The sequence below is a fragment of the Andrographis paniculata genome, unplaced genomic scaffold, assembly GCF_009805555.1.
Source record: "Andrographis paniculata isolate CXL003 unplaced genomic scaffold, ASM980555v1 Contig69END, whole genome shotgun sequence".
Classification (NCBI taxonomy): Eukaryota; Viridiplantae; Streptophyta; class Magnoliopsida; order Lamiales; family Acanthaceae; genus Andrographis; species Andrographis paniculata.
Genome location: NW_026137605.1, coordinates 3,469,366 through 3,494,892, shown reverse-complemented (window position 1 = coordinate 3,494,892; position 25,527 = coordinate 3,469,366). Strand labels below are relative to the sequence as shown.

At 32.9% G+C, this 25,527-nt stretch overlaps 2 protein-coding genes across 3 annotated transcripts in view; one reads left to right on the top strand and one right to left on the bottom strand.

Moving 5' to 3' along the window:
• LOC127263452 (probable mediator of RNA polymerase II transcription subunit 26b) overlaps positions 1-16,776 on the top strand; it is a 32,749-nt gene extending 15,973 nt beyond the window's left edge. Inside the window, exons 1-9 of one of the 2 annotated variants that reach the window (XM_051292476.1) lie at positions 12,779-13,712; positions 13,997-14,065; positions 14,136-14,218; positions 15,367-15,419; positions 15,504-15,625; positions 15,744-15,771; positions 15,871-16,250; positions 16,360-16,447; positions 16,641-16,776. In XM_051292476.1, coding sequence (XP_051148433.1) covers positions 13,269-13,712; positions 13,997-14,065; positions 14,136-14,218; positions 15,367-15,419; positions 15,504-15,625; positions 15,744-15,771; positions 15,871-16,250; positions 16,360-16,447; positions 16,641-16,756 — 1,383 coding nt within the window. In that variant the 5' untranslated portion in view covers positions 12,779-13,268 and the 3' untranslated portion in view covers positions 16,757-16,776. Of the gene's footprint in view, positions 1-12,778; positions 13,713-13,996; positions 14,066-14,135; positions 14,219-15,366; positions 15,420-15,503; positions 15,626-15,743; positions 15,772-15,870; positions 16,251-16,359; positions 16,448-16,640 lie in introns of those variants that run through there. The other variant, XM_051292477.1, reaches the window with a different exon arrangement.
• Positions 16,777-19,642: 2,866 nt separating this feature from the next.
• Positions 19,643-20,687, bottom strand: LOC127263633 (secreted RxLR effector protein 161-like). Its single transcript, XM_051292744.1, has 2 exons — positions 20,204-20,687; positions 19,643-19,800 (listed from the first exon to the last, which is right to left on the bottom strand). The coding sequence occupies exons 1-2, from the start codon at positions 20,685-20,687 to the stop codon at positions 19,643-19,645; spliced, it is 642 nt and encodes a 213-aa protein (XP_051148701.1).
• Positions 20,688-25,527: the final 4,840 nt, after the last annotated feature.

Genomic DNA, 25,527 nt, shown 5'->3' with positions numbered 1-25,527 from the left:
AGTTTGTTATTTTATTTTTATTTCCTACTTCCAAAATTCCCCTTTTATTATAATTATAAATCAAACAATAAAAAATAAAACCTTTTTAATTCCCTGAGGAGACGACCCTACTTCATCTGTACTATGTTATTTTTATTGCAAAAGTATGTTTCTTCTATTTTAAATTTTGCAACGTGTGACAAACGTATGTCAGGATTTGTGTTCGATGTCGGTTTATGTTTGGGTAAAAGTGAGTTCGAGTATATTGCTTCCGTAATAATTAAAGTTGCTTTAAGTTTTCGCAAGATTCTTGTTTGGTAATTGATTAAACAAGTTGTCAATCTTGGTTTAGTAATAATATATAATAATATTTTTATATAATATTATATTTTAACTTTTTAAAATATAAATCTATATAAAAATGTTAATAATTGAAATGATTCAAAATAAATCAACATATATATTAATTAAAATAACATAAAAAAGAATCACAATACTCCCTCCGTCCCATTGAAAGGTTGTCATTTTCTATTTTCGTCCGTCCAAAACAAGGTTATTATTTCCTAATTTAGTAATTGTACTACCTACCTAATACAAAAAATACCCTTCCAACTTACACTATATTACACAAATGTCATTACTTTTATATTACCAAATACTAATAGAGGCATTTTTGTCTTTTTCACTAAAAAATTCATTATAATACTAATATTTAAAAATTTACGTGCAAAATGTAAATGGCAACCTTGTACCGGGACGGAGGAAGTATAATATAAACGTATAAAATAAATATATTAACAATATAACTTAAGAATTATTATTTTTATTGTCCAATCGTATCCAACAACTTAATTTAAGTACTAATTAAAAATATCAGTATTTTCACTGCCCATTTGGTTTAATTGAATATGAAAAGGTAGAGAATTGGTTAATGAAATTTAAATATATTTATAAATAATTTATATTAAATTTAAATTTTAAAAATTTAAAATTACAAAAAATTTTGGATAGCTTTTAATTTTTTTATTTTTATTTTTTTTTAAAGGTAAGTGGTACTTGATAAAAGTAATAAATTTTGATAAACGTATTTCTTGTTAGAGGCAATGAGTTTTATTATGGTAAAAACTGAAAAGACAATGATAAAGGTAACGAAACAGGTGACTGTAACAGATGCTGTTATATGTGGGCTCATTCCAAAATCGGTTGTCACATGACACTAACCGCAATTCAAGCTTTGTTCACATTTTTACTTTGGTCATTGCGATTTTGTGATAGATTAAAGAATAATATTATTTTACTAATTAATGAAAGTGTAAGAAGTTTTGATGTTTTTATTATTTTGATTTTATATATAAAGTAATTGGATGTGCAATAATATATTTGTAATTTAAATAAAAATTAATGCTACGTTGATATTAGTGTGTGATTATTTTTACTAAAAAGAAAAACAAAATACTTTCAATGGAACGGACGAAATGGTAAAAATGATATTTTGAATTAAAACAAAAAGAGAATTTATTTATTTATTTTTTTTGAGTTTGTTTGTCTAATCATATTTTTATGTTAAGATAATCATTAATTTTTTTTCATATGACTCTTTAAATATTAATTTTTATATTAATATACGGTACAAATAAAAAAAATAAGAATGTATCTATTAATCTCTTATAATATAGATACATGATAATTGTGGAGTAAATTATATAAATACAATAATATTTTTAATATTAAATACAAGAATGCATAAAACAAATAGTATCCTTCTTATGGGACCAAGGTAGTAGATATATTTTATCATTTACAAAAAAATAATTTTCTACATAAAATATTATTTTTTATATTATCGACACATTTTTTTTTATATCTCAACACAAATTACATTAAACCAAAGCAGATAACAAACAAACCCTTATATTTTGGAAACAAAAGTAGTTCTTAAATATTGTAATATATAAAATAAATGGGTTCACTAGCCGGTCCCCACACATCTGAGTGAAGATATTCAAGGATATCTTTTGAAAAAATCCTACTTTCAGTGGGTTTTTGAGGAAAGGTAACTCTATGATGCTTTTCATATATGCAATTGTCACAAAATGGCACATTTGAGAAATTTTCAGCACCTAAACAACAAGTTTTATGCAAAATCTCCAATCCCCTGTTACTTAAATGACCTAATCTCTTATGCCACAATTCAGTGCTGTTATGGACAGCATTCACACAAGCATCAAAATCACAAATAGGCACAGCAGTCACAATATAGAGATTATTTCTCAAATCATCCTTGAAAACTACTAAAGAACCCTTAATTATTTTCATAAAATCCATTCCCTATTTTCCTTCTAGTCCTAAAGAAGACAAACCAGCACAAGAAAGCAAGTTATTCGACAGATTAGGGACATGTCTCACATTGCACAGCTTTAAAACATTTCCAGATTTAAATTTCAGAGTAACAGTCCCTATTCCTTTAACACTGCAAACCCTATTATAAGCCATAGTCACATTACAGTTTAAAAGGGTTTTATCATCACTGAAAAATTCCTTAAAAGGGGTCATGTGATAGGTGCAAGTTGAATCTAATAACCATTCAGTCTTATTAAAAGCAGTCACATTGGAACATTAAGCTGTAACAACATACACTTCACCTAAGGCATCATCATGAGAAATCAAGTTTACTTGTTCATTTGAAGAAGTATTAATAGGGGCTGTTCCATTTCTAAAGTTATTGTTGTTGTTATTCAAGTTTCTATTCTTCTTAGGACAATTCCTAATGAAATGTGAAGTGTCACCACAATTAAAACACCGTTTGACATACTTTGAAGGGGTTTGTGATCTATTCCTAAACTTACTTCTAGACTTCTTCTTATGTTGACTATTGTAGGAGTTATTCCATTGCTTATTGTTATTGGAAAAAGAGCCATTCTTATTCGGTCTAAAGGGAGATCTACCCCTAAAATGCATCACCTCACCATGTGACTGTCTATTAGCTTTACTTAGATTCAAATCCACTTCTTTACTTTTTAGACAATTTATCACAACATCTAGAGTAATCACATCCCTACCATACTTTATATCTGATTTTACATCTGAATTTGTACTAGGGATTGCATTTAACATCACAATAGAGTTGTAATCATCTATTTTTTATCCCCTGTAAGTTTTATATCTTGAATTAACTTGAAAAAAACATCTAAATTTTCATCTATTTTCTTTGAAAGGTCAAATTTGAAGCTAAAGAATTGCTCTAACAAATGTATCCTATTTGGAAGAGAAGTTTCAGTATACATGTTATTTAATTTGTCCCACAAATCGTCAGATGAACTATAAGATCCTATTTTCCTAATTAGATGGTCAGCTAGGTTTAAAATAATGCACGAAGACGCAAGTTCATCAAGCTCAAACCTTTCTTCAAGAGAAAGGTCAGTTGCTTGATCAGGTTCCACGGCTTTTATCAATCTTTGAGTTACAAGGACACTTCTCATCTTTTGTTTCCAAATTGCAAAATCAGATTTTCCATCAAAAGGTTGTATATTAAAGAATGCTTGACCAGCCATGATTTTAAAAGAGGAAAAACAATCTGTTTTAGGTAAAAAGACAAGAACAGACCAAATTTTCACAAAAAACAGCTGCTGCTCCTTAAAAAAAATTCACATAATCATTCAACACAGATTTATTGTTTATAATATCTCAACGAAAGAACCACCAGGTAGGAATGCACCAAGAACAAAGAAAATCTGAATATTAACTAATCCAAGGGTTAGTTTCTTGAGAAAACTAACTTAGGAGTAGTTAATATTACCTAACACACAATCAAATTTGCACAAACTGCTCTAACTAACACTTTAAATGTCACAGCAACCTTAAACAACCACACTTAGCACAGAAACAGTCACTTAGCAGACAAAATTTGCCACACTTAGTCACCCCAAAACTGAAATCTCACAAAAACACGCAACAAGGTTAGGAATGTTACCCACTCGAAGCTCCGCAACTGTTCTTTAAATTTCTTTTCGTAATTCAAAGCCTCCAACCTGTAAAATCCTTCCAACTGCGCACTTAATACACAGATTAGTAAATTTTGGATGAATCAATCAACAAGGAACTACACAAATCAACCAAATAAGGATGATTTCAAGTCCTAATCTACTACAGGGCCTATCTTAGATCTAATCAAGGAGGTCTAAACTTTATAGAAGTGAAAAACACCTTTAAAAAATAGTTTTCACTTCGACAGAAAAGTAAACAACCAAGACTTCGAAGAAACTTGAGATTATTTACTCAAAACCTTCGGATTTTACAAGAGAGAACTAGGTGTTCACTCCAGGAACTCGAAAATCACAATTCGAGTAAACTAACAAGCCCTAATAGCTCTGATACAGCTTGTAGATGTAATACAAGACCTAATACTTGTAGTTTACAGTTAATCGAACACATACGAAACAAGAAACATCGAATCTTTTATATACTTTCAAAATCAAAGGAGTTCGGACTCGGTTTACCCAAAGTTCCAACCGAATAGCAACATATACACACAACCTCGACCCAAACACTACCGACATCCACAGAAACGCACAATCAACGCGATTACCAACCTAATCGAAAGAAATCTCAAGATTCTAAGCCTAAATCATCGCGGACAACCAAATAACACCACAAACAGTACATAAAGGCATAATCAAGAAATCAAACCGAAGAACAGCTTTAGGACAAGCTGTAACACAACCACGATGGATTAACTTCGAGTTTCGATGGCCAAACTCGCTGGAATGCCAAGAATAGGTTGATCGCATTCGTCGGGGAAGTTAGGGCTCCAGAGACTGAAATCGCGATATGAAGAAGTGAGGAATCTGTCTATCCAGCGAAGCGGGGAAACCAAAATATATTAAGGCCCCATGGACCGGTTGAGGACGGTCCAGGGTGGTTCAGGCCAAACGAACCCATCATCCAATTCATCACTCAATCGGGTCGAACCGCGGGCACAGGATCAAGGGTTCGATAGGCTGGGTCGGGTCGAAGTGTAATACGCACAAAACATCACAAATATGAATTGATTTGATGGGTGAAATGATTGTGTAGGATAATAGGTGTTTTTGGAATTTTTGTTTTTTATTTTTTTTTATGATGAAAAGGTGTTTTTGGAATTTTTTTAATCAATTATATAAAGAGTAATAAAGAAAAATAAATTTGGGTTATTACCGCTTATTATCCTGTTAGCCAATTGTAAATTTCTAAATTCTGATCTCATTTTCATCACATCCAGGTTTTTATTTTTGTTTTTTTAACACAATGTTTGAAGCGACAATTTTACATAGACCAGTTACAATTATTAAGTAGGGTGGGGAATCATTTGTAACACGGGTGATTAAAGTGTATCGGAAGAATGCAAAAAAATTATTACTGTCGCATGCGAGCGTGTGAAGGTATCACAACTGCGAGGGGCGGAACAAAAGCCGCCGTCATTCCACCTAACTCCAAATTGAAACCCCCCAAAGTTGCTCGCAAGTACAAGTATGACAGAAAACAAGGCACATTACTTCGAAATGATTAAATCCTAGTACATGAAAACAAGAAAGGACAAAAACGGAACGGCACATGGGTGGCGAGAGACCAACGAACGGATGCACGGAGTGAACGCCGTCCCCGAGCAAAGGATTTCAACGTTTATTCGTCAACGAGATCCGCTAGCACATCCCCACATATCGTGGCATAAGTCGAAGTTGGGGAACGGCCGTGAAAGTAGATGGTTGTGTCTGGGGTATGCTTGATGCGGACAGCCAAAATTTCGTCTCTGTCATAGTTGAAAACACCGGAATATATTGATTATTGAACTCAGCACTTACCGCTAGCCATGCGGCTTTCTCCTTGATGGTTGCATTGACGAGTCCCGTTGCCCTGTCCCAACAAATTCCTGTCTCCCGAACAACTAGGTCACATAAAAGAAAGTACGAGGACCGAATCCGCTTCAGTTTCTCTTTTAGCTGCCCCAGCTCAAATGCACAACTGGTTTCGTGTTTGAATTGCTCATGTACCTCGTCCCAAAGCTGGACGCGGATGTAAGGCCCATCAAAGCCTCCAGTAAGCCACTGAACCCATACACTGTACATAAATTGTTGTTCAAGTTGATAAGTCCACTGCGCCGGTGGAGTACGTGACACCCCGGGAGTCCCTGCTCGAAAAGGAAGCATCTCTCTACTTTCAATAACTAGAAGGATGAAAGCTTCGAAGCATGAATGAGATAGTATGGAGTATTAATACTCCACATGGGTCACAAGAATGAATGCTTGGTCGTATGTGCAGATCAGATTCGCTGATACTATCGTATTAATTATTAATGTCAAGTCTTTTCGTAATGTAGGGACAACCTGCAGACATAGGGAGGTCAGGAGGGTGGATGGGGGGTAAAGTCTGTGGTATGCGCTTGTGGGTTGCACGCCTAGTCATTTCGAAAATTAAATGAACGTGATGGTTGATTTCGTTGGTATACTGGTGCAAGATGGTTGGGCTTTTTAGAAATGACAGAACATATAGAATGAAGTCTACTTGCTGGGAGAATCAATTGTAATAATGCAGAATAACGGGTAGTTGAGGCATGAAAAAAGAACAATTGCAGCGTCGTAGATAACTATTACAACTATTACGTATAAGTACTAAAATTGGATGAAAGATTCCACAAACGGGATGGAAACACCAGTAGCAACACGGCAAAAAGAGTTGACACATAACGACGTAATGGAAAACGCAGTTGTAATCTGAAATTGAATAGTCGTTCGGGGCTAGGAGTAATTAGTGGATCGTATGTTTAATTGCAAAGTACCGTCCAAGAATAAGGGGAGCTGCGGTGGACAAACATGCCAACGGTAAAATACTTCAACCAGTACCGGTGAAAGTGGGACCTACGTTAACGGCTCCGTAAGCGGGATGATAGTGTGCGACGAGCCGGCACACCAAAATGAATGCAAAAGGCCTCCACTCTCTCCTCAATGACGCGCAACCTCCTACGTCAGTGACCGGTACTCGCTGGTCTTTGTAAAATTCTCATCGTACAAACCCATGGCCGTAGAGAACTCCGTACAAAAGAGGCGAACAAACCTATTCCCCAACCTAAATTGGAGCGTACCCGGTAGTCAACCTCATGTAAATGCTTCTTGTCCACCTATAAAGTAGCAAGAAGCTCCAACGTCAGAGTCCGATGTGTGTCGTCAGTTATTGAAAAGAACCAGCGCCACGCACCCATGCTAAGGTATCCATCAACCTTGTCTGCGGCGTTCAATGCTGTTATAGCTTCCTCGGAGATGCAGCGGTCCACAAGAAAGGACACACCCTTAAGTTGTTCGAACTTCACAGCTAGGTCCTGATTTTGAAAAGGGATCATAGTCGTATCTTCAGCAGAGGGCGTAGCTTCTGCGCTCGCTGCAGTCCCCTTCTTCGTAGTACGACTGCGCTTTTTTGCAAGTGTCATCCAAAGCAGTCAAGCACAGTCCTACAAAATCAATAAAAAAAAAATTGGTCACGGATCGAATAACTTTCATAGGACAGCAACATACCTGTCAATGAAAACAACGAATGAGAAACGCCACAGACACGTCGACATTAACAGACAAGTGCAAATCCTATAACTATGTATTTCACTGAATCAACCTACGTGGGCAACGACAAAAGTCCGATTTATTGGAGGATCCGTGAAGAAACAAGTGGCCTGCACGGCCATGCATACCACTGTGTCAAGTTCCCAGCCTTAGAGGGCAGGGATTTAGAAGGGCCTCGCCACGGTCGTGCAGTCGCCCTCGTATTTCTTTGCCACTGCGAAAAGCCCGCACGTCGGAGGCGTCACGGCCGTGCTGAAGGGGCAACAATTCCTTGACGAAGTCATGTACTAGTCCAGTTCGGTGCTGCCACGGCCATGCACGGCGGGTTGAATTTCTCTGCCACAAAGTGGTAGGAAAGAAGCTCCGTATTGGCACGGCCGTCCACAAGGGGACGTATCTGGCTGCCTCTTATACACTGCAAGAAACATACGGTTGTGCAACACAGTGCTCTTCGGTGAGTTTTTCCGATGGCAACACTGAGCACGTATGGATGTACGCAATACTGAACTACGAGACGTACTAGAATAACATCGACGAGTGAAATTACATTACGTTTAAGACTCCTCGTTACAACACGGTCGATAGTTACCCACGAACATTTAAGGGATGACTCAATGATCCTAAGCAATCGAACTTACAGCCACGTACCCTGCGGAAAAAACCTTACATATTAACCCAAAGATACACAAGAACTGCCATCAGGGTTCACACACGACTTTTGGAAATTACGAGTATAGGCACACAACGTACGTAGTATTATTATTGATATAATTATGTTATTAAATTTTGGGTAGTGAATAAAGTAAGGGTTTCATTGTTTACGCCGAACCATTTTTCACGTGCTAGCATCATATTCTTATTATGTTCTTTTTTGATATATTTTAGCCTTCGCATATCCTTTTTTCTACCCCTAACCATCGGCCCCGTAACAACCTTTATAAAAAAGTCTCTTTGATTCTTGATGTTAGATTCGAGTATCTTAGGAAAGGGGGATTTGATTTTCATTCAAGCCTATGGGATAATCTTTTGTCGCTCTACTTGAGTGTTAGCTGATTATACACACTTATTTCTTTCAGAGAGCATGTGCGTATACATTTTATCCTGTGACGTTGACTTGGCTTGATATGTTGAATTTCTGATTGATTTGGTTAAGTTAGATTTTCTTGTCATATTGAGTCGTCTGTGATTTCTTTTAGCTTGTTTTGAATTGAGGGCAAGCATGGTCTAGGTGTGGGTCTTGGATGTGATAGCCATAAATCGCATGCGTTAAATATTCATATTATTTGTGATATTTCATTGATTTTGATTAGATTCTACCTGATTTGGGTATATATTATTTATTTATAATTTGCAGGAGAAAAATAATAAAATTGATAAAAATATAGAGAAAAGAGAAAAAACAAAAAAAATAAGGCCCAAAGCCTGATTGTTACAAAATTAGGGCAAATATAAAGGAAAGAAATAAGGGGAGGCGCTACTTTATGCCACTTGCCGAGGAGAACATCGTGCAGAACATTCCCAGGGAGAAACCGTGCAAGGGCAAGAAGGAGAATGATTCTTCCAAGAAGATTTCAAGTTCTACCCCTACCAACATCATTCTCAGGCCATATTTCTCTTTGCTTCCTTTTCCTTTGTTCTTCCTCCCATGATTAGCGAGTAGTTTACTTTTCTAGTTTAGGAGTGGAAAATAACTTGGTATGCGTTTGAGAGATTAGACTTGTTTTTATTTATGATATTTCTTTGGTTACTAAGTATTTATGTGGTTTCTGATTTCTTTGAGTTATAACATTTTATTTGGTTGGGTATTGTGCCCAGGTATTTCAATTGGATTAAGGATTAATTGCTAAACTAAATTAGACGTCCTTAATTGCATTTTAATTTGGTTCAAGTGGCAACTAGTGGCAGACACCATTAGGAAATCAAGGAATCAATTTTAAACAATTCCGCATAGTTAATTGTTAACTTGAATTAGGCTCTTTTAGTTCGCAAGGCGGTTAGGCTACTAAGTTCTTTGTGGCGTCACTAGGGTTCTAGTCTAACTAGGGAAGCAATTGACGGACGTACCTAGACTGTCAAGAAATTAAGGAAGAATTGGTTATTAGGCGCGTGTCAGTAACTATAACTAATTTATTTAGAAAGCAATAAAATTAAATATTTATCGATGATCAAATCCACTACTCAGTTGTCAATTTCATTTATAGACTGGAAACTTATTTTTATTGAATTTATCTTTTAGTCGTAAAGTTTTTAGTTTGTTATTTTATTTCTATTTTCTACTTCCAAAATCCCCCTTTTATTATATTTATAAATCAAATAATAAAAAATAAAACCTTTTTAATTCCTTGAGGAGACGAACATACTTCATCTATACTGCGTTATTTTTATTGCAAAAGTATGTTTATTCTATTTTAAATTTGGCAGCATGTGACAAACGTATGTCAGGATGTGTGTTCGATGTTGGTTTATGTTTGGGTAAAACTGAGTTCGAGTATATTGCTTCCGTAATAATTAAAGTTGCTTTAAGTTTTCGCTAGATTCTTGTTTGGTGATTGATTAAACAAGTTGTCGATCTTGGTTTAGTAATAACATATAATAATATTTTTATATAATATTACATTTTAACTTTTTAAAATATAAATCTATATAAAAATTTTAATAATTGAAATGATTCGAAATAAATCAACATATATATTAATTAAAGATAACATAAAAAAGAATCGTAATACTCCCTCCGTCCCATTGAAAGGTTGTCATTTTCCATTTTCGTCCGTCCCAAAACAAGGTTACTATTTCCTAATTTAGTAATTGTACTACCTACCTAACACAAAAAATACCCTTCCAAATTACACTATATTACACAAATGCCATTACTTTTATATTACACAATACTAATAGGGGCATTTTTATCTTTTTCACTACAATTCATTATAATACTAATATTCAAAAATCTACGTGCAAAAAGTAAACGGCAACCTTGTACCGGGACGGAGGGAGTATAATATAAACGTATAAAATAAACATATTACAATATAACTGAAGAATTATTATTTTTATTGTCCAATCGTGTCCAATAATTTAATTTAAGTACTAATTAAAAATATCAGTATTTTCACTGCCCATTTGGTTTAATTGAATATAAAAAGGTAGATAATTGGTTAATAAAATTTAAATAATTTATATTAAATTTAAATTTTAAAAATTTAATATTTCAAAAAACTTTGGATAGCTTTTAATTTTTAATTTTTAATTTTTTATTTTTTTTTAAGGTAAGTGGTTCTTGATAAAAGTAATAAATTTTGATAACCGTATTTCTTGTTTGAGGCAATGAGTTTTGTTATAGTAAAAAGTGAAAAGACAATGATAAAGGTAACGAAATAGGTGACTGTAACAGATGTTGTTATATGTTAGCTCATTCCAAAATCGGTTGTCACATGACACTAACCGCAATTCAAGCTGTGTTCACATTTTTACTTTGGTCATTGCGATTTTGTGATAGATTAAAAAATAATATTATTTTATTAATTAATTAAAGTGTAAGAAGTTTTGATGTTTTTATTCTTTTGATTTTATATATAAAGTAATTGGATGTGTAATAATATATTTGTAATTTAAATAATTTTTTTTTTTTGGAGTTTGTTTGTATAATCATATTTTTATCTGAAGATAATCATTAATTTTTTTTCATATGAATCTTTAAATATTAATTATTATATTAATATACGATACAAATAAAAAAAATAAGAATGTATCTTTTAATCTCTTATAATATAGATACATGATAATTGTGGAGTAAATTATATAAATACAATAATATTTTTAATATTAAATACAAGAATGCATAAAACAAATAGTATCTTCTTATGGGACCAAGGTAGTAGATATATTTTATCATTTACAAAAAAATAATATTCTACATAAAATATTATTTTTTATATTATCGACACATTTTTTTTTATATCTCAATACAAATTACATTAAACCAAAGCAGATAACAAACAAACCCTTATATTTTGGAAACAAAAGTAATTCTTAAATATTGTAATATATAAAATAAATGGCTTTTGTTAGGTGCCAACGAGGTCAAATTAGCAAGTAATTTGTCACAAAGCAGATAACATAGCACCTTTACTTGAAGCAATTAACATTTCATTAGAAGACATTTAACATATATTGTATTGCTATTTATTATATTAATATTTGTTAATTTCTTTAGATATTTGCTTATTGGGTCAAATTATTAATGTGATGAAATCAGAATATATTTTGTTATATGTCATTATATAATGTGTTTATATTGTATTAATATTTGTTATTTTCTTTCTATTTTTTATTGGATCAAATCAGCACCATTTTGATTTATATATATACACATACATTCAGAATAGTATAAGGGTGTGTTTCTCTATTTCTTAAAGTGTATTTGGTTGTGATTTCAAATTAAAATCAATACTATTTATTATGTGAAATTCTCAATAAACAATATTACTCAATCCGTGATCCAATTACATGCTCATTTGATCGGGCACGAGTTTTACAAAATATTATTGAAGTATTTGTAGGAATTTTTAATGATTTTCAAGTTTCATGTTATTAACTGTACTACCTCCGTCCCCGCGTAAATTGTCCGCTTTAGCTGAGGATATTGAGTAATTAATAAATAATTATAAATATATTAATAAAAAATAATTATGTTTAATAAAGTTAAAAAAATATTATTTTAAATATATAAATTTAATAAAAAATTTTAAATTTAAAAAAAAATTGTGTTCTCCGACGTGCCACGCGGGTGCAGTCATTTTCAGCGTCGGATGTCCAAATATGCGAAAAAATTCCACTTTCGAGTTTATTTCAAGACAAACTCTAATTACTGAAGTAAAATGATAAGATGTATCGATTACAAGAATAAAATAATAAGGCATTCCAATAACGACAATTACAATATAATATACTCTAAAATATATTAAAATGAAATTTCAAATGAAATATCAAAATGAATAAATAGAAAAAAGAAGTCAATGTTTTTCATTACTAATTTATTATTATATATCAATTTATTAAATAAAATATGAATTAGAACATTTATTTTTATCTAAAAATATCAAAATAATAAAGACAGACATAAATAATATAAAAAATACAAATAAATACAGTTAAAAATGATGTATATACGGGTACAGAAACTGAGTCATACAACAGTAAAAACAGGACCATTTTAATTCTAGAGAGAGAAAGAGGAACGGATGAGAGAGAGAGCTCTCCCACTCTAAAATATCTGAGAAACTTTTGCTTTTCTGTCACACCATTTTCATATATTCTTAGGATTTGTGTTTTCCCACCGGCAGATTTTACTCATCACCCGGCCGATTTCATCGTTATCTTCGATCCTCACTAAATCTATTTCTCAGATTGCTTCTCCAAATCTTGTTTGTTCTTAGATTTGTTCCAATAGCAGTCTCCAGATTTGTCTAAAACATTACAATTTTTTATCAATTAAAAAAAAAAAAAAAGAAATTATTATTGTTGTATCCTTACGTAGTCGATGCAGCAGTCGCTGTTGATTGCAGTCTGCAACCTTTATTGAATCCTTGGATTGAATTTTCAGAAGAATCAATAAATCAATCGGTGATAACTCCGGCGGTGGTGGCTGAATTTGGGGAATTTTCAGATTAGTAATTTTAATTAATCATAATAAGGAATTCATCCGCCATGGCAAAAGCTTCTTCGAGCATCAATAAATGGCGCAATTCTTTCGCGAACACGAGTTCCGACATCTTTGATATAATCAGGCATGCAGTAATAGTGGCGGCTTTCGATTGCCCTCGCGAGCTCAAGCTACAGAGGGACGATATTACAGAGCTTCTCTACACTTGTGGATTGCCGACGTGCCGCTGCTGCGGCGGCAAGCTCGAACTCGCCTTGTCCCGGATGGAGTCCCGCGACACCAAGGAGAGCGAAGCTAACGACGCCGACCGCTGGAAGAAGAAGGTCGAAATGGATCGGATTAATGAAGAAGATGAAGATGAGGAGGAAGATGAAGATGAGGATAAAGATGCTGAAGCACTGAATAATGAGGATGAGATGGAGACAAGGAAGATCGAGCAAGTTTCGAGGATCAAATCTCTCATCGACGACACTGGTGGTGATGAAAAGGTTGTCTTTATCTTTTAGGGTTTGTTTGGTTGTGATATATATATATATATATATATGAGATTGAAATTTTAATTTGGATTTGGATTTTGGTTTAAAAAGTATTTTGGTGTGAGTGATATTGAGTCTATTTGGTGATTTTGGTTTCAAACACAAACCAAACACTTACATTTCTGGTTTTCTTCTTTTAATTTTGAGTGTTATGGTCTTGAGCTTAAATGAGCTATTAATTTGGTCTATTGTTGTTTCGATTCTGATTTTTAAGTTCTTTTGTATCTATCCGGCAGCCGGATGCTGCAATGTTAGAATTGCTGAGGCAGCTTAGGCAGATACGTTTGTCGGTGGAAATTTTGAAGGTTTGACGATACTTTTTTTTAGAAGCGCACTTCCTTGTGTCAATTTTAAATACTTTGGTTCTATTTTCAGGCAACCGATATTGGAAAATCTATTTCCAGTTTGATGAAGCATCAATCAAGGGATGTTCGCCAACTTTCTCGGGCATTGATTAAGTATGGACTCTGATCGTATTCCTTTAATTTGTTGCTATTTATGCTCTTTACGTTCAAGATGTGATCTTGTGCTACGTAATTAAGAATGTTCTGTGTCAACAAGTGAATAGTTTAGAATAGTTCATTGCATCCAATCACTTGTCGGACATTGATTATAGACTTTAATCATATTCTGTTAATTTGTTTGTACGTACTCTCTTTACATTCAAAGTGTCATATTGTGCTATTGTGCTCTATGTAATCAAGAATATTTGGTGCCCACGTCTAAATAGCTTAGAATAGTGATATGCATTCGATCATGTGTTGTATCTTTGTAGGCATTGATTGAGTTTGGACTTTGATTGCTTTCAGTTAATTTGTCGCTGCGTACGTCAAAGTGTGATCTTGTGCTATGTAATCAAGAATGTTTTATGTCTACTTGTAAATAGTTTAGAATAGTGTTTTGCATTTGGCCACGTGTTATATCTTTGTCAAGCATTAATTGTGTATGGACTTTGATCACATCTTTTTAATTTGTCGCTACGCTCTTTACATTCAAAATATGATCTTGTGCTACATAATCAAGAATGTACGGTGTCCACGTGTAAATAGTCTAGAATAGTATTTTGCATTTGATCGTGTGTTGCATCGTTGTCGGGCATTGATTTAGTATGGACTTTGATCATAGTCACGTAATTTTTCGGTAAGCCCATTACATTCAAAGTGTGATCTCCTACATAATCAAGAACTCTCGATGTCCACGTGTAAATAGCCAAGAGCATTATTTTGCATTCAATCACATGTTATATCTTTGTGCGGCATTGATTGAGTATGGACTTTGATCACTTTCCATTAATTTGTCGCCATGTTTTTTATATCCAAAGTGTGATCTTGTACTACGTCAATTAAGAATGTTCAGTGTGCACATGTAAATAGTTTAGAATAGTGTTTTGTATTCGATCACGTGTTGTTTCCATTGCACAATGGTTACACTTTACATGATCTTGCTTTTCCATTAAAATGCGAAAACAAAGCATTTTGTTATCTTCTCGTTAAAAAGTTTTGCTCACTTCTTGCTCGTCGATTTTCCAAACATTGAATGAAAAATATGAATAGTTTTCAACATCTTGAGATGTTTCTTTTCTTTTCTTTGTTGCTCCATAATGCAGGGAATGGAGGAAAGTTGTCGATGAGTGGGTTATCGCAAGAGCTGCCACAGCAGGTAAAATCTTATAAATACTAAGATGTTTTTAAGAATCATGGCTTGTAATACCATAGATAATGACTGTTTATGTCTGAAATTAAGGTGACGGAGCTGCGAAAGAATCGACGGAAAAATCAGAAGATCAAGAGAAGGGGGGCCTCGCGACGCCCCCTATGGATGTAGGCGCTCTATCCGCTGCTCCAGCAAAGATGAAGTTATCAAAGGTGCACGATCTGTTCTATTATATTGCTCAATCAAGTTTCGAATTTGGGATTTTTGATCGATTATCAACCAGCTGACTATGTTTTGCTTGTGTTGCTCTTCAATTGGTGATCCATAAAGATCTTCGATGGAATCGACAATGACGGGAGTTAGTCTCATCCTTCACTATATATATCTACATGTTCGCTAGTCATTTTTGTTTCCTTTTCATATTCGATTCTTCCATTTCGATGGATGGTGGTTTCAGAAATCAGAGATGAAGAACATCTACACAAGACCGAGGAAAGTGGCCGGAAAAGGAATTTGAATGATTCACGCCCGAGCATAAAATTCGATAATCCAACCGCGGAAAGGGAAGCCCCACCAAGCAGACCAAATAGGCCCCCTAAAAGCCTACCAGCCCCGGCAAGACCACCGCCCATTCGACAAACAGCCATCCCTAAACAGCCATCTGAGGCTCGGAACGGTCCTAATACTCAAAAGAAAACTCCGGTTTCTTGGCTGAAGAGAGAGGCCTTAACCAATAAACAGGGTAAGAAGCCTGTCTTGTCGAAGCCAAAACCAAAACCCGCGGCTCAAGTGAAGGGCACCATTCGGGATACAAGACCGATGCCTCGCCCCAATGAGGTTAGCATTGGAGCTTGTTGATACATTGTATATATCTTAATCATCTTTTTCTTTTTTTTTTTTTTGTTTCAATAATGCGTGTAATTTACTTACAAAAATGAACTAGCAGCCGAACCGCAACAATGCGTCTTCAATCGGGGCGATGCTAGAGATCGCCAAACGGAAACTTCTGGAGCGCAATCAAGAATTGGGAAGAGGTTAGCATTTGATCCTCCAATGTTGAACCAGTTGATTTCATAATATATAAATAAATAAATTATGCATATCCCTTTAAATTTAACTTTTTAGGTGAGATTGTCATTTAGCACAAGCAATATAAACTAAAACTTGTTGCAACATGAAACAAATAAATAAACAAGTCGTCGTTAATGAATCCGTGATAAAATGCAGCCAAGAGGCAGAAGACAGAAGAACTGGAGCTGGGAGAGATCAAGCCACAGGCCACCGTTCAGCGTGGCCCAAGGCCGGGTGGGACGGCCGTGACAACCTTCTCCTACAGATGGTGAGTTCGCTTTTGCTGTTGATGGTTCTCGCGGTTTTGTTTTGCTTTCTTGGGGCGAATAAATAGGTGGCTTCGATCGGTTAGAAGTAAGATTTGTTGGTCTTTTAAGGAGCGGAGAAGATTGATTTTGCACAAGGTTTGCACATTTTAGAAGCAATTCTTGTCGATCGTTGCATTCGAAAAATAGTTTTTAGAATAAAAAAAAATTGTATACTTTTAATAGAACGATTCATTGTTACTTATATCATATTATAGATATATATTTATGATTCGTTCTCTTTTAACTTTTTTAAACTATATAATTTTACAATTTCTACTTAAAAAACTTAATAAGTATTTCATTTTATGAGATTAAAACCCAAGCACGTCAAAAGAACCGAAAAAAAACATAGGTCAAGTTTTTCTATATGATATAGAGTGATTATTCATTTTGATATTTACTTCCTCCAAATACTTATTCCTGGTTTTGCTATCCACTAAATTTGTATATAGTAAATGATAAATAATTTTATCCACTTACAATTTGTTGTTATTTTTTCAACTTGGTCTTATATTTTTTTATCAATTCTTAAACAAAATTGTTATAAGGTAACATTATATTTTTATAAAATTTTTAATATTTTTTTAAAGTTTTAAATTATTTTTGTCAATTTTTAAGACAATTATAGAGTAAGATTAATATTTTCTACTTAAGAAAGTTTTTAATGATAGTATTTATAATAGAGAGAAAATTCTACGATGATATTGATCTGTAATTATATTTAGCACTGAATTACATCCTAATTATTAATTAAACACGTTAATTAAATCATTTTAAATATTTTATTGTAATTAAGGGTTAGGATTGATGATCGGTATATTGAATTTAATATATTTAAGCAGTTTACATGTATGCTTTTCCATTTAAAAGGGGTATTGGACTCTATTCTAATTTTGAAAATGATTGATATTAATGAGAAGTTTCTCTTACTATATTTTGTATTTTTAGATTTCTTTTTTGGAGTACAAAAACAATTCTAAAATTGTTTTTAGTTTGTTTTTCTCTCTCCAATTAAGATCATTTTATTGTTAAATGGGTTAAACAATTCAATTAATCTCTAACTTTCTTCACCAAATTGGGAATCCAAACCAAGAATTTGAATGAAAATATGCCTTCCCACATAAGCCATGGTGAGTTCTCAAAGGTCCAAGAACACACCATTGTAAATGTTAGTTAATACATATCCTAACTTTATATTTATACACTTTATAATTAGCAATATATATATAATCATAGCAGCCTCATACCATAATTTCGAAGAAAATAGTATTAGTATGGATAACTGCATTCCTCCCCGGCCTCAGAATTGGCATCCAGCGGCCATCTTATTCTTCTACAGCCTCGCCTCCTCCAAATATCGCATCAATAATCTTATTTTTTATTGATAATTAATTAGATAATCTAAACTATATGGCCAAGACTTATAAATTACACTTCATTCATCCCTTAGTCCATCTTCCACCCACCAACTTTATTTATGTAGTTTTAACTTGCTACAGTGTTTTTACTCTAACCTCAACTCTTTCTTTTACTGCAAAAAGAATATTATTCAAATATTTTATTTTATATATTATTTTTAATCACTATTTATATTTACAATTAATATATTTTTTTTTTTACCTGTCGAGCCTAGTTTGCAGGGTATTAGATTCGGCCAGAGATTTATCCAGTGTACACTTTTGGATAGCGGCTGCGGATTCCACGTTATAAAAAAATTAATATAATTTTTTTTAAAAAAAAAAACAGTGAAAAATAATAAAATAATTAAGAAAAAAAAAACACATACAATTCCATAGTTGTTTTTCTGTGCATTATCTTCTAAACTGATCATTTTTCCATATTACGATACAATTCATTCAAGTATAAAAAATTCCCCCTCAAATACTATTAATATGGCATTCATCAAAGATATATATATTAAAAAAAAAAAAGGAGAGAAAGAAAGAAAGCAAGAAAAACCATAGAAATGCAAGAAACTTGATAAAAATAAACAGATATGAATCTTCCATGAAAGATTTCTACTCTATATGTGAGGCTGTCTTTATTTTAGAATTCACTTTAAAAAAAAAAAAAATTACCATGCAATCCAAATGATTTTTATATTTTGCAAACTATAACATTAAACCACTAGTATAAAATACAAAACAAACCAAACAAACTCTATATCCATTATATATATGTATGAGAAAAATTTATTACTAGTAATTTTGATTATGTTATATAGTATATTACTAAATTTATTATGCAAACAACAATAATTTAACTAGTATAATTTTTGTTTTTTAATAATTTATTAATGAGTGACTGTGAAGAAGTATATATTGTACTCCACTTGCGCAAGAAATACTTACATATATATTGTAGGGTGTGTTTCTTTAGGCGCGATTTGGAGAAATTGGATTTAGGTTTGGTTTATATTTGAATTTTTGAGTGAATTTTATTTTAATTGTGTCTTTAGATATGTAGTTTGGTTTGGATTTGGGGGAAAGATATTGTAGATGTAACACAGGACCTAATATTTGTAGTTTACAATTAATCGAACACATACGAAACAAAAAACATCGAATATTTTATATACTTTCAAAATCGAAGGAGTTCGGATTCAGTTTACCCAAAGTTCCAACCGAATAGCAACATATACACACTACCTCGACCCAAACACTACCGACATCCACAGAAACGCACAATCAGCGCGATTACAGACCTAATCGAAAGAAATCTCAAGATTCTAAGCCTAAATTATCGCGGACAACCAAATAACACCACGAAAAGTACATAAAGGCAGAATCGAGAAATCAAACCGGAGAACAGCTTTAGGACAAGCTGTAACACAACCATGACGGATGAACTTCAATATCCGATGGCCAAACTCGCCGGAATGCCAAAAACAGGTTGATCGCGTTCGTCGGGGAAGTTAGGGCTGCAGAGAGTGAAATCACGATATGAAGGAGTGAGGAATCTGTCTATATATATCATGCTGAGTGAAATAGCCGTAAAAAACAAATCAGCTGCAAAACTAAACAAAAACAGCCACACAATCAGCTACATGTTAAATATATCATACTGAAAACAGAATGTTAAAAATCAAAAGATATAAGCCTTCAAGTTTAAAAGATTCTCCTAATCAAAAGTATCTATATACACTGTTTTCTTACACAAATTGAATTTTGTTATTGATAAAACTTTAGTTCCCATGTCCGCAGGATTATATTCAGAAGGTATTTTTTCTAGTTTTAAAAAACCCTTAGACACTATATCACGAATGAAATGAAACCTAACATCAATATGTTTGGTTCGATCATGAAAGACTGGGTTTTTACAAAGCTGGCTTCCCGATTGACTATCTGAAAAAAACTGTTACTTCATTTTTCAAGTAGCCTATTTCATTTAATAAACCTTTTAACCACATACCTTCCTTTAATGCTTCAGTTATGGCCACATATTCAGATTCTGTCGTAGAAAGAGCAACTATATGTTGTAGTTGGGATTTCCAACTAACACAAGAACCACACAAAGTAAAGATATACGACATAGTTGACTTCCTAGAATCTCTATCATTCGCATAATTGGAATCCACATAGCCATTTAGTTTTAACTCACTAATGTGTTTACCAAATACTAAACCAACATCAATAGTATCAACCAAGTATTTAAACACACACTTTAAAGCATTCCAATGTTCCACAACCGGATTAGCCATGTATCTACTCAAACAACTAATAGAATACGCTAAATCAGGCCTAGTGCACACCATCAAGTACATAATAGAACCTATAGCACTAGTGTGAGGAACATTCAGCATGTATTTCACATCATTTTCAGATTTTGGGCATTGATCTTTAGATAAAATGAAATTAGAAGCGAGGGGGACATCAGAGGGTTTAGCATCAGTCATGCAGAATTTATTCAAAATTTTGTTTAATGTATGAAGACTGATTTAAAAACAACATGTTACCTTGTCTATTCCTAAGTATATTCATACCAAGAATTATGTTTGCATATCCTAGGTATTTCATATCAAATTTCTTGTTTAAACAATCCTTCACATGACTAATGGTTTCCAAACTAGGACTCATAATCAACATATCATTAACATATAATAGCAAGAATATGGGATGCTCACATGCTATTTTAAATACAAACAATAATCAAAATTGCTTCTATTAAATTCCAAAGATTTCATGCATTCATCAAATTTTATGTTCAATTGCCTAGGGGACTGTTTTAGTCCATAAATGGATTTTTTTAAAAGGCACACATGATTATGATTAATTTTATCAAAGAAGCCTTCCGGCTGTTTCATGTAAATCCTTTCATACAAATCACCATGTAAAAATGCAGTTTTTACATCTAATTATTTCAATTCCCAATTGAAATAGGCAACTAAAGCAAGCATGAGCCTTATAGTAGAATATTTAACAACATGAGCAAAAATTTCATTGTAATATATTCCCTCCTTTTGTGTAAACCCCTTAGCAACTAATCTTGCTTTAAATCTAACTCCATTTCCATCTTGTTTTACTTTGTAAAGCCATTTACAATCAACAACAGAACTGTTAGCTAACTTTGGCACCAAAATCCAGGTTTTACTATCCTTTAATGACTTCATTTCTTCATTCATTGCATTAATCCACTCATTTCTTTGTTTTGATTTCATAGCTTCACTATATGAACTTTGTTCATTACCATCTAATGATTCGAACACATTATAAGCTAATGAGATAACATCAACATCAAAATCATCTAACCTAGGAGACTGCCTTACATTTCGCCTAACTCTATCCCTAGCAAGTTGATAATTTTCCAGATTTTGATCAATGTTTTCAGCAATTCCAGATTCAATTCCCTCACTAACATCAACAGAACTGATTCCCGGATCAGCCTTTGAATTTCTAGAATTAAAATCTGGATCAGAACTGGCTGTTCTGGTATCAGTTCCATTTGAGGCATTATTATCAAGTAATTCAGCCTCTAAATTGGCTAAGGGGGTGTTTGGCAAATAGCTTTTTGAAGAGCTTTTAGCTTATTGAACAACTTTTAGCTGTTTGACCAGTCAAAAAGCTAATTTAGGTGTTTGGTAAATTAGCTTTTTGGAATAGCTTTTTGGACCCAATAAGTTAATTTCTAAAAAGCTAACTTACCCAGCGATTTGAAATAGCTTTTTCTGTAAAAAAAATATTTATTCCTTATATGCCCTTAAAAATTTATTATACATTTTACACAAATAAATATATTTTGATCGTTTATTAATTATATTAGAATATTTTATTATATTATAGTTTTACTTTTATAAATTTAAAATAATTAATTTTTATATAAAAATTATTTTAATTGTAAAATATATAAATTTATTAAAATAAACATAAAATAAAAAATATAAATATTAATAATTTATTTTTTTATTAAAATTACATTATATAAATTTTATACTAAAAATAAATTAAATTTATTGAAAATTATAAATATAATGAACTAATCGATAACTAACATAATAAATATATGCACGAAAAATTTATTATTTTATATTTTACATAATTTTCAATAAAAAACTATTTATACATTTTAATAAAAATATATTATTTTTTAAATCTAACTGTAATAAAAATAAATACTTTTATAACACTTTTACAATTTCCAATAACTAATAACAAAAAATTTTAAACATTCTAAACTCAGAAGAACATAATTGAATATATTAGAAACAAGAATAAAATAGAAATAAATGTCCTCAATTTTCATTTTACATATAAACAGCTAATATCAAACAGTTGTTTTACCAAACATTTTAATACAAACAGCTAATCGAATCAGCTAGTCAAACCAGCTAATTGAATCAACTAAGAACTATCAGCTAATTGAATCAGCTAACAGCTATCAGCTAATTGCCAAACACGCCCTAAATTATAATGATTTTGCTCCATCTCATTTTGAGTATCATTAGAACCATTAACAACAATGTTTTCATCATTTAAAATCTGATTTTGCTTCAAATAGGGTATTTCATTTTCATTAAATGCTACGTCTCAAAAGAAGTCACATTGGAACATTCAGCAGTAACAACAAACACTTCACCTAAGCCATCATCATGAGAAATCAAGTTTACTTGTTCATATGAAGAAGTATTAATAGGAGCTGTTCCATTTCTAAAGTTATTGTTGTTGTTATTCAAGTTTCTATTCTTCTTAGGACAATTCCTAATGAAATGTGAAGTGTCACCACAATTAAAACACCGTTTGACATACTTTGAAGGGGTTTGCGATCTATTCCTAGACTTACTTCTAGACTTCTTCGTTGACTATTGTAGGAGTTATTTCATTGCTTATTGTTATTGGAAAAAGATTCATACTTATTGGGTCTAAAGGGAGATCTACCCCTAACATGCATCACCTCACCATATGACTGTCTATTAGCTTTACTTAGTTTCAAATCCACTTCTTTACTTTTTAGACCATTTACCACAACATCTAGAGTAATCACATCCCTACCATACTTTATAGCTGATTTTACATCTGAATCTGTACTAGGGATTACATTTAACATGACAATAGATTTGTAATTATCTATGTTTTTATCCCCTGTAAGTTTTATATCTTGAATTAACTTGGGAAAAACATCTAAATTTTCACCTATTGTCTTTGAAAGGTCTAATTTGAAGCTAAAGAATTGCTCTAACAGATGTATCCTATTTGGAAGAGAAGTTTCAGTATACATGTTATTTAATTTGTCCCACAAATCCTCAGCTGAACTATAAGATCCTATTTTCCTAATTATATGGTCAACTAGGTTTAAAATAATGCACGAAGACGCAAGTTCATCAAGCTCAAACCTTTCTTCAAGAGAAAGGTCGGTTGCTTGATCAGGTTCCACGGCTTTTATCAATCTTTGAGTTACAAGGACACTTCTCATCTTTTGTTTCCAAATTGCAAAATCAGATTTTCCATCAAAAGGCTGTATATTAAAGAATGCTTGACCACCCATGATTTTAAAAGAGGAAAAACAATCTGTTTTAGGTAAAAAGACAAGAACAGACCAAATTTTCACAAAAAACAACTGTTGGTCCTTAAAAAAAATTCACAGAATCATTCAACACAGATTTATTGTTTATAATATCTCAACAAAAGAACCACCAGGTAGGAATGCATCAAGAACAGAGGAAATTTGAATATTAACTAATCCAAGGGTTAGTTTCTTGAGAAAACTAACTTAGGAGTAGTTAATATTACCTAACACAATCAGATTTGCACAAACTGCTCTAACTAACACTTTAAATGTCACAGCAACCTCAAACAGCCACACATAGCACATAAACAGTCACTTAGCAAACTAAATTTGCCACACTTAGTCACCCCAAAACTGAAATCTCAAAAAAACACGCAACAAGGTTAGGAATGTTACCCACTCGAAGCTCCGCAACTATTCTTTGACTTTCTTTTCGTAATTCAAAGCCTCCAACTTGTAAAATCCTTCCAACTGCGCACTTAATACATAGATTAGTAAAGTTTGGATGAATCAATCAACAAGGAACTACACAAATAAACCAAATAAGAATGATTTCAAGTCCTAATCTCCTACAGGGCCTATCTTAGTCCTAATCAAGGAGATCTAAACTTTACAGAAGTGAAATACACCTTTAAGAAACAATTTTCAGTTTGACAGAAAAGTAAACAACCAAGACTTCAAAAAAACTTGAGATTATTTACTCAAAACCTTCGGATTTTACAGAGAGAACTAGGTGTTCACTCCAGGAACTCGAAAATCACAATTCGAGTAAACTAACAAGCCCTAATAGCTCTGATACCACTTGTAGATGTAATACAGGACCTAATACTTGTAGTTTCCAATTAATCGAACACATACGAAACAAGAAACATCGAATCTTTTATATACTTTCAAAATCAAAGGAGTTCGGACTCTGTTTACCCAAAGTTCCAACCGAATAGCAACATATACACACAACCTCGACCCAAACACTACCGACATCCACAGAAATGCACAATCAATGCGATTACCAACCTAATCGAAAGAAATCTCAAGATGCTAAGACTAAATTATCGCGGACAACCAAATAACACCACGAACAGTACATAAAGGCAGAATCGAGAAATCAAACTGAAGAACAGCTTTAGGAAAAGCTGTAACACAACCACGATGGATGAACTTCAAGTTCCGATGGCCAAACTCGCCGGAATGCCAAGAACAAGTTGATCGCGTTCGTCGGGGAAGTTAGGGCTCTAAAGAGTGAAATCGCGATATGAAGGAATGAGGAATCTGTCTATCCAGCGAACCGGGGAAACCAAAATATATTAAGACCCCATGGACCGGTTGAGGGCAGTCCAGGGTGATTCAGGCCAAACGAACCCATCATCAAATTCATCACTCAATCGGGTCGAACCGCGGGCACATGATCCAGGTTTCGATAGGTTGGGTCGGGTTAAAGTGTAATATGCACAAACCATCGCAGATATGAATTGATTTGATAGGTGAAATGATTGTGTAGGATAATAGGTGTTTTTGGAATTTTTGTTTTTTATTTTTTTTATGATGAAAAGGTGTTTTTGGAATTATTTTTAATCAATTATATAAATAGCAATAAAGAAAAATAAATTTGGGTTATTACCGCTTATTATCCTGTTCGCCAATTGTAAATTTCTAAATTCTGATCTCAATTTCATCACATCCAGGTTTTTTTTTTTGGTTTTTTTAACACAATGTTTGAAGCGACAATTTTACATAGA

Bases quoted from the DNA above. Each gene is read 5' to 3' on its own strand.
- LOC127263633 (XM_051292744.1), bottom strand. From the start codon at position 20,687: ATGACTGATGCTAAACCCTCTGATGTCCCCCTCGCTTCTAATTTCATT. The intron at 19,801-20,203 runs GTATGTGGTTAA...TTAGTTTTGCAG, and splicing joins AACTGAAGCATTAAAGGAAG to CTGATTTGTTTTTTACGGCT.